The 17454-nt window shown below is 44.4% G+C and overlaps 2 protein-coding genes and 1 long non-coding RNA gene across 3 annotated transcripts; 1 reads left to right on the top strand and 2 right to left on the bottom strand.

The window, feature by feature from the left end:
- Window positions 1–159: 159 nt before the first annotated feature.
- Window positions 160–6655, top strand: CYP714B3 (Cytochrome P450 714B3). The gene is made up of 5 exons (NM_001397138.1): window positions 160–698; window positions 3956–4182; window positions 5133–5380; window positions 5524–5869; window positions 5968–6655. Exons 1-5 carry the CDS (start codon window positions 380–382, stop codon window positions 6412–6414), a joined length of 1587 nt encoding a protein of 528 aa, NP_001384067.1. The 5' UTR covers window positions 160–379; the 3' UTR covers window positions 6415–6655.
- On the bottom strand, window positions 3725–5820 carry LOC118474045 (uncharacterized). Its single transcript, XR_004853803.1, has 2 exons — window positions 5037–5820; window positions 3725–4522 (listed from the first exon to the last, which is right to left on the bottom strand). It is a non-coding gene; the product is annotated as an uncharacterized lncRNA (long non-coding RNA).
- Window positions 6656–7223: 568 nt separating the features above from the next.
- On the bottom strand, window positions 7224–8573 carry LOC103634612 (Yos1-like protein). Its single transcript, NM_001329111.1, has 2 exons — window positions 8264–8573; window positions 7224–7600 (listed from the first exon to the last, which is right to left on the bottom strand). The coding sequence occupies exon 2, from the start codon at window positions 7596–7598 to the stop codon at window positions 7362–7364; it is 237 nt and encodes a 78-aa protein (NP_001316040.1). The 5' UTR covers window positions 7599–7600; window positions 8264–8573; the 3' UTR covers window positions 7224–7361.
- Window positions 8574–17454: the final 8881 nt, after the last annotated feature.

Here is a 17454-nt window from a genome sequence, read left to right as displayed (position 1 = left end):
GAGAAGCTGGGAAATCAACTCTGAGTAAACATGGGCACACTTGGGGATTTTATCGTGTTGCGGCCCACCCGCTCGAAGGATGCACATGTGAGTGGCGGCCGGCCCTCTTGCAAGCGCCAAGCTTCTTTACTCGGGAGCCTTTTATGTCAAAGTTGGCAACCTTCCCCGAGTGGCCGAGTTCCTCACTCAGCTGGGGACACCACCCGGCCACCCTCACCTCTCAATATACATACCACCACCACCTTCATCAACCCCTGGGCCTGGCACTCATAGCTCGTTCGTAGCAAGAGAGAGAGAGAGAAGAGTGGGAAGTCTCACGCCATCAGGGAGAGGGGAGCGAGGATCACATCTCTCGTAGCGCGCGCGAAGCTATATAATAATGGAGGTGGCCATGGCCGTGAAGGTGCTGCTGAGCCTGTGCTGCGTGGGGGCGTGCGGCCTCGCCGTGTACCTCTACCACATCCTCTGGCTCGTGCCGCAGAAGGTCCTCGCCAAGTTCGAGGACCAGAAGATCGGCGGGCCGCGGCCGTCGTTCCCGTACGGCAACCTCGCCGACATGAGGGAGGCGGCCGCCGCTGCGAAGGCTGCGCGCGCGTCGGCACGCAGTAGCGGCAGCGGCGGCGGCGGTGGCGGCGGCATCGTGCACGACTACCGCCCGGCGGTGCTGCCCTACTACGAGAAATGGAGGAAAGAGTACGGTGCGTACGTGTCTTCGCCCTTCTACGCTTTCATACACACTGCATTTGTTGGTGTGTGTCTGGGGGGCACGCATGTGCTACGGCTTTCTCCATGCCTAGCTAGTTTGAAGTGTGCTATGATGCTTGCTTTACTCTCTCGTTCTGCACTTCTGCTCGCTTGCCGCTGTTGATAACCTTAAAATGTTTCACCGCTCTAGCTCCCAGCTGGACGAGCCAATTAATCACTAGTTTAAGAAATCGGATTGATGAAACAAATACGCAATATGTATATCTGTCTGATGTAATTAATTGGGATGAGAGCAGTACTGAGTCAGTGGCTTGTGTTAGCTTTTACTTGAGTTCAGTGGACGTGTTCTGTCACTAGTATCGTAGGTAGCCACACCGAGTAGTACTAGAGACCGACGACACTCTGGGGATGATAAGGTGACTAAAAAACGTTGGTTCATTGAACGCCTTAATTTGCAGTACAAAACAACACTTAATTAGATGGCAAACATCAGCCTTTTAGGCATGTAATCCAAGCCCCCATAATTTGGGATAGAAGACCAACCAGTAGGATAGCAGCAGACAGATGGGTGAGTGTTGGTAACATGTCTAGCCCAATAATTGAGCCATCTAATAAGTTAGTTGTTGGGGGCACTCCACAGGCCAACAGGAATACGGCGGCCGCATGTCACCACACCGAGTAGTAGCAACAATAATCTCGCGCACCACTTCTTTACTCTCTCTGTCACCGAGTGCCATCCTTGTCAAGGACCCGGCAATGATGGTGTTGATTTGTGCACATATAGTTGAACGGTACTAAAAGTGTGTTTGGTTGGATCATTGAATATACAAGGAGGGATGAAAGAGAGCTGCCACAGTTTCTATAGTGTTTGATAAAAATCATGTGGGAACGAGATAAACACTGAAGTATTTTTTTGTGACGACGTGATCCAAAAAATCGAATAGACGATGTCACCGGCTCACCGCTATCTCATCTTATTTTAACCTCAAACCAAACACATGTGCGAGAAAAATAACTCCATTATTTCGTGCTGGTGCTGGCCTTACGCTCATGACTTCCTCGCGCGGCTTAATAAGCTACTTTTGCTGTTGCTGTTTACTGTTGGGCAGCAGGATAAATTAGGTGAGCTGGCCATCACGGCGTGCAGCTAGCTAGCTCCCTGGACTCTAGCGGCACGGACCGGAGAGACGTAACGATAAATAGAACAAACAAAACGTACAGAGGTCTGAAACGAACGAATCGTAAATAAAGCCGGGATGGGGTTGAGACGATGGTTTGGTTTTCTTTTTTTTTTTAAGATCATGTTCTGTAGGTTTGGCGCAATGCAAAAGGACAGGACAGGACTGGCCGGGCCTTGGGAACCGACCGGGAGCTAATTAGCTAGCTCTAGCCAAGTAGATCGATGCTGGCCCCATGCTTCTTGCTCCTGATCGTTCAACTAATATATTCTGGTCTCTATCCTTTCTGAATTAGGATTTCTGTTGCTTTCGCTCTTGGTAGCTAAACAAATACTACAGTATCACAATATAATAAACGTCATTTTTATGAGGCCGCTCGCTCGCATAGCTCCATCTAATTAATATAACTACCACATTTTCGAATTATAAGTAATTCTAACTAGTTTTTAAGAGTTATATTACCTTAAATTTGATTAGTTTTTTTAAAAAAGACTCATATATATATAGTACCAGTGTATCATCACGTCGCGCGCTCCGTGGACGGAACTCGGGAGCCACCATCAGGCAGCAGCGCCGTGGCGCGGGCGTGGGGCCGCACGCACGCGCGCGCAGGGGGGGGGGGGGGGGGGGGGTGTCGCGCGTTGCATGCCGGGCCCTGTTTTGGTTTTTTGCTGTGCCCCGCCGCGCGGGCGCGTCACCGGCAACGGCGATTCTATCCAGGCGGGCTTGGCCGAAGCCGATGGCCAGCGATGGCTGATGCGTCGTCCAACTGCTGTGATGTGGATTGTGATCCCCGCATTCCAGCGCGAGAGAGACGGGGGGCCGGGGCCGGGGCCGGGGCCGGGGCCGGGATGGGAACAGCCGGTCGACAGAGGCGTCTGCTTGGATTGGCTGCCGAGCGGCGGTTTGGCTGCTGGCTCCGGGCATGCGTGTGCGCCCCCGTCTGCTTTCACCCCGCATCTCGACGGGAAGAAAAGTCTGCGCCTCGTGCGGTTTTACGGGTGACGGGACGGGGAGCTGGAGCGGCGGAGGCTGACCGCAACCACAAGTGGGGTGCCCCCCACCGCTCTGTCGGCCGAGCTATCCCGCTGATATTTTGTTTCCTAACTGTTGACGCCTTTTTCGGAGGCGCCAATTACTCAAGAGAACCAGCGGCAGTGCTCTCTGCATAGGGGCGGACGGTCCGCGGCCTGGTGCGAGGCGGCGGTGCTTTCTGGTCAGGCGCGGACGGTCCGCGGCACAGGGCCGAACGGTCCGCGACCTGGTGCAGGAGCCCGAGTTCCCTGCCTGACGGCCGGACGGTCCGCGCCCTAGGGCCGGACGGTCCGCGCGTGCGCAGGGGCGGCGGAAGACCGCCGATGGCGCCTGGATCTCGCTCCCGGGAGGGACCCCGTCGGGGAGGAGAGATCCTAGGTGGTGTCTAGGCTCGGGCCGGCCGACCTAGACTCCACTAATCGACGTAGAGTCGAAGAGAGACGAAGAATTGGGGATTGGAAGGCTAAAGCTAAACTAGACTAGAACTACTCCTAGGATAAAATGCGAAATAGAAGTTGTATTGATTCGATTGTTGATGATTAATCGGCCGTAGACCTCTCTTTTTATAGAGGAGGGGGGCTGGACCCTTTACACGACTGGATTCCGAGCTAATTCCGCAAATCTAGCCAACAAACATAGCACAAAACTCGGAACCCTAAACTGCTCTACGCATGCGCGGACCGTCCGGCCCACAGACGCGGACTGTCCGGACCGCGGACCGTCCGGCCTCAGGGCCGGACCGTCCGCCTCCTCAATTTGGGGTTCAACACTAACAAAACACATACTACTACCAAACACATGCACACTTGAGTAAACAATTAATCATGAGGGGTAGGGAAAACTTATCAACCATGACCATGACTCGTCGACTGAACCCTGTCCACGCCCACTTGACCGGAGATGGACCCATACCCGGTCTCTGTTAACCTACAGTACGCCGTGACAGTTCGCTCATCAACCGGACAGTGACCGTAGTAGATCAGGCCTATACAACGAGCCTCAGCTGACTTGTCCAGTTTCACTGAAATATAATGCAGGTCCCATATTCACTTACTCCATGGGGAACGTCGTATTCCTTCACGTGAGCCGGCCCGACGTGGTCCGGGACATCAACCTCTGCGTGTCGCTGGACCTCGGCAAGAGCTCCTACCTCAAGGCAACGCACGAGCCCCTCTTCGGCGGGGGCATCCTCAAGTCCAACGGCGAGGCCTGGCTGCACCAGAGGAAAATCATCGCCCCGGAGTTCTTCCTGGACAAGGTCAAGGTACGAGGCCATGAGCCCAACAGTAATCACCAGCATAAAATAGTGTATCATTGGATATTACTGGTTGTCCACATTGGCCTCATCCAAATCCTATGCAGTGCAGTCGTACGCAAACTGACCAATATGACAAATCCAATCCTATGCGTGTTTCAGATGCTGTCCACTTGTTCACTCCATAGCTGCCAATCCTGGCAGGGGCGGAGCTATGCATGATCAAATTTTTTACCATACATGCACCCACGAGCAAAATAACAATCTAAGCACCCGCGAGCCAATCGCACTCCTGGCAATTTTTTTTTTGGGTTCAAAGAGGCATTGCAGAAATCGATTTAAATGCCATCTGCAAAATATTCAGAGATTTCAGATTGATGAAAGAGCATTGAGAGCTGTTAGTGCTCTGTGGGTCTCAGCAATTAAGTTGCGGGTCTATGTGTCCTCTTATTTGCAAACATAATACAGAATGACAGTTCAGTATGAGAGCTGGCATGCAACATTCTGATCCAGCTAGATATCGTGTGACAAAGATTCTAACTAGGACCACTCCCAACAGCAAAACTACAACATTCTGATCCATCCATTTAATATGGGTCAGGACCACTTTTAGGAGCTCTGCATTTTTTCCCCTCAGCTATACTACCTCCGTTGCAAATTGTAAGTCATTAATTTTAGTTTTTCTAGATACGTAACTTTGTCTTATATAAATTATGCTTAGATATGCTGTAAAAACTATGTACCCAAAAGAGCTACTATGGCTTCCTAATTTCCTATTTAGAACAGATGGGAGTACAATACAGTCATTCAGTTTGTCATATCCAAGAAAACTTTTTTTTAGTAAAAGGAAACATTTTTCTTACCGTGGGCATTGATCAATAAATTAGAGTTTAGAAGTTTGACAACAGCAAGCGGCAACCATGCATTTTGACATGTCAATAACTTTTACTCATACACAGGGCATGGTGGATCTGATGGTCGATTCTGCACAGCCACTGCTTATGTCATGGGAAGAGAGAGTTGATAGAAATGGTGGGATCACAGACATTAAGATCGACGATGACATCAGGGCTTACTCTGCAGATGTGATCTCTAGAACGTGCTTTGGAAGCAGCTACATCAAAGGAAAGGAAATCTTTATGAAGATCAGAGAACTCCAGCAGGCTGTGTCCAAGCCAAATGTGCTAGCTGAAATGACTGGCCTAAGGTTAGGGGGTAAACGAAATACTCGTGTATCAAGTGCATAATTGATTGTGAATAAACAAAATGAAAGAACTATTACTGACCCAAGGCAACACATTGATTGAACAGACCTGTAAATTGTAAAATTAAAGCTATAAATGCTTGCAGGTTCTTTCCTTCAATGAGGAACAAGCAGGCCTGGGAGCTTCACAAACAAGTCCGCAAACTAATTCTTGAAATCGTAAAGGAAAGTGGAGAAGACAGGAACTTACTGAGTGCAATTCTTCACAGCGCAAGCACCAGTAGGGTGGGCATTGCCGAGGCAGAGAACTTTATAGTGGATAACTGCAAGAGCATATATTTTGCAGGACATGAGAGCACAGCTGTTACAGCTGCGTGGTGTCTAATGCTCCTTGGACTGCACCCAGAATGGCAGAATCGAGTACGAGAAGAGGTGCATGAAGTCTGCAGAGGCCAGCCAGTAGACTCACGGTCACTTCAGAAGATGAAAAATGTATGCTCTTATCCAGTTACATCTCATAATAGTTGTAAGAAGCGTTGCCTCGATTTGTTAGAACATACCACTAATTTCCTGATTGTTTGCCAATTTAGTTGACAATGGTGATCCAGGAAACCTTGAGGTTGTACCCAGCAGGTGCCTTTGTTTCAAGGCAGGCCCTCCAGGAACTGAAGCTCGGTGGCGTACATATACCAAAAGGTGTCAACATCTACATCCCTGTCTCCACAATGCATCTTGACCCAGAGCTATGGGGGCCTGATGTGAAAGAGTTCAACCCAGAGCGCTTCTCTGATGTTCGACCCCAGCTACATTCATACTTGCCATTTGGTGCTGGGGCCCGAACCTGCCTAGGGCAGGGATTTGCTATGGCTGAGCTCAAGATCCTCATCTCTCTCATCGTCTCCAAGTTTGTTTTGAAGCTCTCACCACACTACCAGCATTCTCCAACACTGAAACTCATTGTGGAGCCAGAACTTGGTGTAGACCTCACCTTAACGAAAGTGCAAAGTGTCTGTACTAAGAGGGGCACTGCAATTTAGTCATACAATGTCATGGAATGAAACCTGTGCTATGGTGAATGCAGCTTCCCCTGCGGAGAGGGGACAATTTGTACAGAGACAGCTCATACTATCTACGCATGATCTTTTCAATGTGCATGATTATAGTAAGAAATGGTGCCAAATGATCCAATCATTTATACCAACATTGTATGGGAAAACTATACAGCTATTAAATTTAGTAATGAAACGAAATATATTGGAACATTATTAAGGTGTTCAATTGACGCCACCACAGATATTTGATGCTTGTACTGATGCTGCATACCAAACATATGAATATACATCAAGCCTCTCATTCGAATTGCAGCAGAAATGGGAGAAACAATCATCATTCTTTTTCCTCCACTTGATGACAATCTGGCACTATCAAAAGGCACTGCTAGAATTTTTTAACATTGAAGAGACTGGATATGGATTAACACCAGATTGGACCCAGAATAGTTTCCAAACAAAAGGATCTGCAACGAGTAGGTATATGGTACAATGTATATACAAGGATGAACAGCCAAAAAGTTTGGTTTGCATCACCACTCAACCTGAGCTAGGAGACAAATGCCTCTAGCTGTAAGCAATATTCAATCGTCAAAAACCACTGAACACTACAATGGTGAAGCAGCAACCATAAAATATACTAGTAATAAGCAACAAATGTGTTAGCAATTCAGAAGTAAAACCAAGAAAAGATGTCCTCACAAACTACATAAGAAATATTTCGAATAAATTGATAACACCATTGCACAATGCTTTGATAGTATAAATGTTTAGAGCCATTTTCTGACCAGAATTAATTTACCAGAAGAAATAACAGAAATTCACATTAGAGTAAAAAATGAACATATTTCCAGCAGCTTTGAGTATTACTAACTTTTACATCATGCTGGAACAGATATCAATCCAACACAACAGTGAAAACTAGATAATGAGCCTCAGCCAGACACCAGTTTCACAACAATGATCAGAACATTGAGTGCTATTAAGGGCATCCTCAGAAATTGTGTAGCATAGATTAGCCCCACGATCTGGCCCTTCAACGACTTCGTTTGCCCATTTCCTGATACTTCAGACATGCTCCATCCCCTTGGAGCGAGAAAGCGGTCTTCATTCAATATAGCCAACGCATTTGCAAGAAGCAAAAAACCCTCCAGCAACGTCCACAAGCCCATTCCTGCAGATCACAGCTCAGTTAATGTTCCTTCTTACACATTATTACCTCCGCAAGCCACCAAGACATAACAATATAGCAAAAGGAAACAGTGCCCTGAAATATACAGGTGACTAGGCAGGAAGATATACTGATACAGAGAGTGTGGCTTCCACACGGCACATGTTCCATGCTTGACATTGTAATTGAGGTGATATCCATAAACCATGCTTGACATTGTAATTGAGGTGATATCCATAAAATTTCAAAGTAAAATACATGGTTCACACTGAGAAATAACTGATCAATTATTCAGTGCTCAGTTCAAGAGCATGTCAGTGGCGGAACTTAATTAAGATCATAGTGGCCATGGCCCCTCCTAAGCTAGAAAACAGTTTCACCACTTTAAGTGATAATAATGGAACGCTAACATACCCCTTCTCCTTACATTCCATATCATATTGGCCCCTCCTACTTTCATGCCCAAGCTCCACTACTAGGAAGACTCAGTAAATGACATGAGTGTACACATGTACACCCGATAAGTTTTGTAAGAAAAAATCGAAGTTAGTGGTATGTATAATATATGTATAAACTTCGTAATTAGATCAGATCCGAATACAAAAGGCTTAGGGCTTGGGTGCTCAGTTTCGCGCGGCAGAGAGGGAAAAGAAGGGGTGGGCGCACCTGGTGGTGGTGTTCGTCGCCGGCGGAGAGGCGAAAGAAAATCTGGCAAAGGGCCCAATGGAGACCAGGGCAACAGGAGGCAGCGGTCGCCCAGTCGTCGCCGAGAGAGAGATCGACGAAGGAAGGAGGGGCGACGGCACGGCCCTACGTACAGCCTGTAAAGGTTTCTTCACGGTGGGGTTGGTTCTACGCGTCACGGCATCAGGTTCGCTAATGTCCGACTCGGGCCAGTTCCCTGCCCAATGCAATCAGGATGGTATAAGCGAGCCCACCTCCACCGATCAAGTGGAAACCAAAACAATCCATTGTTGGCAGGACTGGTCCGTGCGACACATTAAGGGCCCTCCGGTCACTAGCAATATGGGCTTGCAAATGGTATTCTGGTATGAAAAAGGTCTGTTTTGCCTCCCTAGACTATCATAAAAACCACTTCTTTTCCACCAAATATAAGGGTGTTTGAATGCACTAGGGGCTAATTGTTAGTGGCTAAAATTAGCTACATACGTCTAAACACCCTAATTAATATTTCAGCTATTAGCCATTTTTAGTAAAAATATCTACTAGTTAGCTAGTTATTTGTTAGCTAGCTCTACTAACAAATTTTTAGTCAATTAACTATTAGCTCTAGTGCATTCAAACACCTCTAAAACCATAAATAACTTCTCCTTTCTCTCTTAAAATCAGACACTTGACCCCTACCTAATTCCCTTCGTATTTTTATGTTCATTTTAACTAAATCTTTAAAAATCATAGTAATAAAAATCATAAAATAGAAAATATAATTATGTTAGACTTCATATGAATAGATCTACGCAATAATTTAGTATATAGTTTTTATTGTAACTTTATATCTATGTTTTTATGTCATTGATTTATCGCTGCAGTTTCTCTAGTCTTTAGTCTAATTGTGATGATTTTTTTTATGATGGGCTAATCATTGCATATTTGAGTTATAGTAAAAAATATGCTTATTAGATCATATATGATTGAGTTATAGATTTATCTAGGTTTATTTCCATTAAACAGTTTAAAGTAAATAAATATATAACTATGTCATACATGATTCAATGAGCATTATTTTTTTGTTGGACTCGATATGAGTGGTCCAATTGTAAACATATGATATGATATAATTTAGTACAAAGTTTTAATTGTATCTTTAGAGCTATGATTTTTATGTAATTAATTCGTATTTGCAAATTTTATGGTCAAACTTTGGTAAAAATTTATGGGAGGTTAATCATTCCAAGCTTGAGATATAGAAAAACCATCATTAAGAAATAGTCACAAAGCTAGTGTCGGTAGAGTTCACCAAAGAGATCATCTAGAGTGGATCGCAACCCTATGCTAGTGAGTGACAGATGTGTATCGACTATATGGACCAAACTAGGCATTGTGTGAAGGATTCCTTCGGTCTACCTCACATCAACCAAATTGTACACAATATTGTGGTTGTGCTCTACTCTCCTTTGTTGATTGCTACTTAGGCTACCAGCATATCACCCTCAAAAAAGAAGATCAATAAAAGACTTTGTTTATTACACCTTTTGGTGCATATTGTCACACTACAATATTCTTTAGGACACATGTGCTATTCAAGATTGCTTGAGTACTCAAATTAGGTACAATGCGTAAGTTTACATGGATGATGTGGTTATCGAAACCCTAATTCCTTAGTCCCTAATTGAAACTTGAGTGTGACCTTTGCAAATTTGTGAAGACTTCGATGGAAGCTTAACTTGACCAAGTGCACCATTAGTGTAGAATTAGAGACCTTACTCGACTTTATCATCAACCATCATGGTACCAAAGCCAATCTGAAGTAGGTGGCATGCGCGGTCGAATTCGCTCTATTGTCTGCTACTGACACAACCGAGGTTTTGCCATTTTGAGTTTTTGGGACCCACTTGCCCTTATGTCCCTTACCATCTTAGGGACCTAGCATGGGGCGTCGAGTCACACAATTGGTTCATGAACCTTAGGCCCTTTCTTATCGACCCTTTCATAGCCCATCCGTCGAGAGTGCTTTTGGGATTGTGGCAGAACCTCCAAAGTTATTGGGCCTGAAAGTCGCCTAGAGGGGGGGGGGTGGATAGGCGAAACCTGAAAATAAAAACTTTATCCCCCAACTAGATCCCTTAATTAGTGGTTAGAACAAGATATACAAATATCGGAGTATAAAACTAAGTTCTTGCTTGTAAAGAGTATTGTGCTTAAGTAATGCGGAAGTGATAAATCAATACTACTAATAAGTTATAGTATAACAAAGCAAGAAGCCTTAGATGAGAAGAGCACTAGGTCAAGTTCTTTCTTGCAACGTGTTGCTTCACTGAATGGGAATTTAACTTGAAGCAACACCAAATGAGGTTATCAAAAATACCCCATTGCCTCACCAAAATTGTCAATTGAGAGCAAAAGGGCAATAAGAGCATAAGTATGAACTTAGAAGTGAGTACACTAATACCGGAGTGTAGTGGAAGTCTTTGCAATGTCCAAGTCCATTTTCCTTTTCAATGCACCTTTGAGACTACATCAAGTATACTCAAGCAAACAGATTAGTCTCAAAGGGTCAAGTTGTAGCACATCTCCCCCTTAATATGTGCATCACTCGCAAATGGACTTGTGAGGTACGGGGATTATGTGTACAACTTGAGCACCACCGATAAACAATAATGGATTGAAATGCATAAAGTAGCATAATCAAAGGCATAGAACACATGTATGTTATAGATCAATCCAAGTTACACGAATCTAAGACATTTAGCTTACTACGCAACCTGCAAAACCTTTTCTCATCTAAGGTAAAGATATCGGCTAGATGGTTCTCGGTGCTAATGTGGTACACCTCGATATCCCCTTTTGCTGGCGGTCTCTCAGAAAGTGATGTCGGATGTCTATGTGCTTAGTGCGGCTGTGTTCAACAGGATTATCCGCCATGCAGATTGCACTCTCATTGTCACATAGGAGTGGGACTTTGCTCAGATTGTAGCCAAAGTCCTTGAGGGTTTGCCTCATCCAAAGTAGTTGCACGCAACACTGTCCTACGGCAACATACTTGGCCTTAGCGGTGGATAGGGCAACGGATGTTTGTTTCTTTGAACTCCAAGACACCAGGGACCTTCCTAGGAATTGGCACGTCCCTGATGTACTCTTCCTTTCATCCTTGCATCCAGCATAATCGGAGTCTGAATATCCAATTAAGTCAAAGGTAGACCCCTTTGGATACCAGATCCCGAAGCAAGGCGTAGCAACTAAATACCTAAGAATTAGCTTAACGACCACAAGGTGACATTCCTTGGGATCGGATTGAAATCTAGCACACATGCATACACTAAGCATAATGTCCGGTCTACTAGCACATAAATAAAGCAAGGAACCTATCATAGACCGGTATGCCTTTTGATCAACGGACTTACCTCCTTTGTTGAGGTCGACATGCCCGTCGGTTCCCATCGGTGTCTTCGCGGGCTTTGCGTCCTTCATCCCAAACCTCTTGAGAAGGTCTTGAGTGTACTTCGTTTGGGAGAGGAAGGTGCTATCCTTGAGTTGCTTCACTTGGAACCCAAGGAAGTAGGTCAACTCGCCCATCATCAACATCTTGAACTTTTGTGTCATCACCCTGCTAAACTCCTCACAAGACTTTTGATTAGTAGAACCAAATATTATGTCGTCAACATAAATTTGGCACACAAAAAGATCACCATCACAAGTCTTAGTGAAAAGAGTTGGATCGACTTTCCCAACCTTGAAAGCATTAGCAATTAAGAAATCTCTAAGGCATTCATACCATGCTCTTGGGGCTTGCTTAAGTCCATAGAGCTCCTTAGAGAGCTTAAACACATGGTCGGGGTACCTGCCATCCTCAAAGCTAGGGGGTTGTTCCACATACACCTCCTCCTTGATTGGCCCGTTGAGGAAAGCGCTCTTCACATCCATTTGAAACAACCTGAAAGAGTGGTGAGCGGCATAGGCTAATAATATTCGAATAGACTCTAGCCTAGTGTAATACCCACTTTGTAAGAAAAGTTTAAAAAAGAGAAAATTTTAGTCCTTTATATATATGGTTGCTATCTATATTTGTTATTTCGTGTGAACACCACATATAACAAATAAATAAATGACAAAAAGACACCCAAAAATAATACATGCATCATGCTGGGATTTTATTTTGTGCATTTTGTGACAATATAAAAATAATATAAAAAGAAATATATTAATATCCAAATTTGGGAATTTAACCCTAATTTGCAAATTAGAGTGAAAAAACAAAATAAAGTAAATAAATAAAATCCTTCCATAACATGTTTGTTCAATTTGTACATTTGGATCTAGGTACAAGGTTCACACAAAAATTTGGATTCAAAATAGATATTCAAAAATAAAAGGAAAAAAAGAAATCAGGAAAAGAAAAGGCAAAAAGAAAAAAAGGTAAAGCAACGCTTGGGCCGATTTCACCCCGGCCGGCCCATCTACGGAACTCCGCTGCGCTGTGCGGTGGGGCCCGGGATGTCAGCCTCTGCACATTCGCGCCCAGCTTCCTCGCTCCCGCTGGCTGGTGGGGTCGGCTTGTCAGGGTCATCCTCATCCTTCCGCAACGAACTCCCGTGATCCGCTCGCGGAGTGATTTTCGCTCGACCGTGAATCCGGGGGAATATGTTGCAAGTCGTGGGCTTCGGTCGTACATATACCTACCAACTGCACCTATCCCTCACCTCCCAACGTTACTGCGCTCGACGCCGCGCCATACGACTAGAATGCCAACTCCTTAGACAAGGAATTGCCGCCGCCATAGCCCTGTTTTCTCCACCGCCCAACGCCGGTGGGCGACTCCCGACGCCTAGATGGACACGGGGATCCCGGGCAGTCGGTTTCAGGGCGGGTTGTGATCAATTTCACCAGGGATTGCTCATCAGCGACTACTTGCCGCAGGGCGTCTGCTTCGACTGAGGGCCAGCGCCTCCATGACTTCGGTACTGGTAAGCTCCATTCCTTACGCGTTGTGCCTACGACTAGTTAGACCAATCATGGTTAAGCCATGGCATTTCGGGCGTCCGCGATTGCTCGCCACGGTGCACGACCAGGGTGTCCGCGCATTCTCGCGGCCCAATGATCTGGCGCCATAATTAGTTGTGAGATTACCTTCACCAATTTCGCCACCTTCTCCACTACGTTGTGACCCATTTAATTTTGGAATGGGTCATCGGGGCCCCTGCGGCCGAACTCCGGCGTCTCGCCACCGTGGTTAACCTGAGCGCCGCCGTCCGAGGTCAGGAGGAAGGCGATACTCGTGCATCGTTAGATCGGGATTGGGCGGTAGAGATTAGAAGATGAGGTTCACTACACGCAATGGAGATGTAACGTACGATCGGGATCGTATGGTTCGAATTGAGCTCTGTGATATTAGTTTTGGAGCGTCGGATTTGAATCGTTCGGCCCTCGCTCCACACCGGTTTGGGCTGAGGGGAGATTTAATCCTTACCCTCGATCTCAGATCGTGAAGCCAGAAACAACCGATACCCCTTCGGCCTAGAAATAGTGCAAAAGAGTCCCTGCTCTTTTTCTTATTCAACACGCGGCCCACTCGCGCTGCTCATTGAGTCTTAGAGTTTTTGCGTCCCAGCCCCTGGGTTCTCTGTTTATTATGCGCGCAAACCAGGGTACTGTTAAATCAGAGAAAGGGATTTAGAATTGGATTTTTAATAGAAAAATAATTGCTAGAACTTGTTTAATTCATATAAAATTCATATTAAGTCCAAATGAGCCCATTCCAATTTCTATAATTCTATAATATTATTGTTTATCACATAGTACCTCTGATTTGACATGAAAACCACTTTAAAATCTAATTCCTAATTTAATCTTGTACAAAAACACATAAAATCATTAGAAATTCATAATTTCTTCATTTGAATTCCGATTTGATCCGTTCAAGTTGCGTTAGTCTCGTAGCGACGCGTAGATTATTATTATTCAGTATATTTTTATGTTTGGTGTGATGTTAATTTTATCTATACCATGTTTGTTTGTATTGCTACGACTAGCGCGAGGACACGTGTCATCTGAAAAGCAAGTTGGTACCTGGAATCTCAAGTGTCAAGCAAGTTGTGCCCTTGATTCACTTTGTTACCAAATAATGTTCTTTATAATCATTTACCATGCATAGGTTTAATTTTGATGGGACCCAATAGGTCACCCTAGATTGTTTATCTCATTACCTTGTTTGCCCCTGAATCACATGGGTAGTTTTTGCTATTGCTTTATATGGTTTTGGGATAATCATTTATTATATCCATGTTCCAGTTATTTTGTTATTTTATTTATGTTCATGTCAAGATCATTATATTATTGTTAATTGGAACATGGAGCTTAACTTGAGAAACACGTGCCACCACAAGGGAGGAATGGGACCCCTTGGCTAACTAATTAGGAAAGCTAGTGGAAGACTACCTTACCCGAAAGGGGCAAGGGCAGTAGGGGAGTTGCATGCAAGGAGGTTCTCGGGTTGATTTGCTGCAATGGCGGTCAGACGGGGGATTCTTGCAAGTGCTCTTCCCATAAACTGTAGCGGGTTTTCGGAAGCTAGTGGAACTTTGTAAAGGCCTCGTAGTGGATCCCTAGCCATTCACCTCGGTAGTGTCTAAGGGCCTAGCTAACCCTGGCGACATGGGAAACACGACTTGTGGGTAAAGGGTACAACCTCTGTAGAGTGTAAAACTGGTATACTAGCCGAGCTCACGGTCATGAGCGGCTCAGGACTCTCCGATGATTAAATTATGGAACCTAAACTCAATTTTGTCATTTGCATTGCATGGGTTATTATTAATTTTGTTCTATTACTTTATTTAAGGTTTGGTATTTACTTACACTTAGTAATTGCTAATAAAATTTTGACCAACTTAATAAAAGCAATGCTCACCTTTAACCCCTGTCATTGATTAGCCTTACACATCACATGAACTCTCACCTTTGTGAGTTCATGTCACATTATTCCCCACAACTTGTTGAGCGATGAACATGTGTGAGCTCACCCTTGCTGTCTCACACCCCCACAGGAGAAGAACAGGTGGTTCAGGAGGAGCCACGTATCGAGGAGTTCGATTCAATCTAGGTGGCGTTTCTCAGTTGACATTGGCGCCGACGATCCTTAGTTCGTTTTATATTTATCTTTTATTTTGTAAGACTTCCGCTATGTAATAAATACTCTGATGTTATTGACATTTATCTCTATACACTCTGTTATTATATATGTTGTCTTCTTGGCGCATGTATGAGATGCACCTGGCTTTGTCCCTTAAAGCCGGGTGTGACAGAAGTGGTATCAGAGGAAATTTTGACTGTAGGACGAAACCTAGATAGAAATGGACAAAACCCTTCCCTACTTACCTTCTTCTTATTCATTCTATACTTACCTTACTCTGATTCTCTCTATACTTATCTTGATCCTGTCTCACCTTCTACTGTTCTAATCTGATTATTCTTATCTTTTCTGCTTCAAGGCAAGATGGATTTCACACCTTGGAATCCTACATTTATAAACTTTTTTTAGAGATAGGAAACCCAAGACAAAATTGAAACTATTTTCTCTATTAAAAATGTTGGTTGATTGTTCTGATGATCAATGCCTGATTTGCTTCTTTGATTGATTGAAATAGTATAGTTGGGCATCTTAGCATGTACCACCATAAGGTAATGTATTAGCTTTAGTAGGTGACACACTAATCTACTTAGTTAATAAATCCCCTACAGTAACATTTCTCGTAATTACTCGCCTTATCTACAATTCTTCCTTTCTTACCCTGTGTTTCTAACCCAGATGGGCTACCCCTGTAGTGTTAGAAGAGAGCACTATAGACGTGATCCTTGGTATGTCATGGTTAAGAAAGGCAAAGGCAGTATATACACTGTGCTAAAGGAACCAAAGAACTCACCAGTTCCAAAGGAGAAAGATTTGAAGTTGAAATTGCAGTAACTACCACCGCCAGATTAGCGACATTCTTAGTAGATGAGAAGTTTGTGGGTGACAGCATCCGTGTGGTTAGAGATTTTTCGGATGTTTTTCTAGAGGTGTTACAAGGGATACCACCAGATAGGGAAGTTGAGTTTGTTGTTGATCTCTTACCTAGGACTACTCCTATTTATAAACGGCCATACAGGATGTCCGTAGAAGAACTAAAGGAACTTAAGAAGCAATTAACAGAGTTACAAGAGGCTGGATACATCCGTCCGAGTTCCTCACCTTGGGGAGCGCCGGTTCTATTTGTATAGAAGAAAGAAGGATCGCAAGGGATGTGCATGGATTATAGGACCCTTAATGATGTCACTGTGAAGAACAAGTATCCGTTACCCCGCATTGAAGATTTATTTGATCAGATGAGAGGTGCAAGTGTATTCTCAAAGATCGATCCCTGATCGGGTTACCATCAAATGAAGTTTAGGCCATCGGATATTTCTAAGATGGATTTCTCGACCTGATATGGTTTATATGAGTTAACTGTTATGTCACTTGGACTAACTAATGCACCAGTCTATTTTATGGATCTGAAGAATAAGGTGTCCATGATCTGGACAGATTCGTCGTGGTTTCATCGACGATATTTTTGTTTCAAGAGTGATAGTGATCATGAGGAACATCTGAGATTGGTGCTACAGAAGTTACGAGATAATCAACTCTACGCCATGTACAGTAAATGCGAGTTCTGGATTGACGAGGTGTCATTTCTTGGTCATATCATATCTAATGGAGGAATTTTAGTGGATCCTGCTAAAGTTAAGGATATAGTGGTGTGGAGCATACCCACTACAGTTGTTGAGGTCCGGAGTTTCTTGGGACTTGCAGGATATTATCGAAGATTTATTAAAGGATTTTCTAAGTTCGCTAAGCGTATGACCTCACTTCTAGAGAAGGGAAGAGAATTTAAGTGGGACGAGAAGTGCCAAGACAGCTTTGATCAATTGAAGAAGAGGTTGATGTCGCCACCAGTGTTGGTTATGCTAGATCTACAGAAGGGATTTGACATTTATTGTGATGCATGTGGCCAAGGCTTGGGATGTGTGCTTATGCAAGAAGGACACATGATTGCCTATGCGTCTCGTCAGTTGCGGAAACATGAATTGAACTACCCCACTCATGACTTAGAACTGGCAGTCGTTATGCATGTGCTTAAGATTTGGAGACATTATATTATGGGAAC

Source organism: Zea mays, chromosome 1, assembly GCF_902167145.1.
Source record: "Zea mays cultivar B73 chromosome 1, Zm-B73-REFERENCE-NAM-5.0, whole genome shotgun sequence".
Taxonomy (NCBI): Eukaryota; Viridiplantae; Streptophyta; class Magnoliopsida; order Poales; family Poaceae; genus Zea; species Zea mays.
Note: the sequence above shows the minus strand (reverse complement) of the source record. Positions and strands in the feature narration are given on the sequence as shown.

Bases quoted from the DNA above. Each gene is read 5' to 3' on its own strand.
- CYP714B3 (NM_001397138.1), top strand. From the start codon at position 380: ATGGAGGTGGCCATGGCCGTGAAGGTGCTGCTGAGCCTGTGCTGCGTG. The intron at 699-3,955 runs GTGCGTACGTGT...AATATAATGCAG, and splicing joins GAAATGGAGGAAAGAGTACG to GTCCCATATTCACTTACTCC. The intron at 4,183-5,132 runs GTACGAGGCCAT...ACTCATACACAG, and splicing joins TCTTCCTGGACAAGGTCAAG to GGCATGGTGGATCTGATGGT.
- LOC103634612 (NM_001329111.1), bottom strand. From the start codon at position 7,598: ATGGGCTTGTGGACGTTGCTGGAGGGTTTTTTGCTTCTTGCAAATGCG.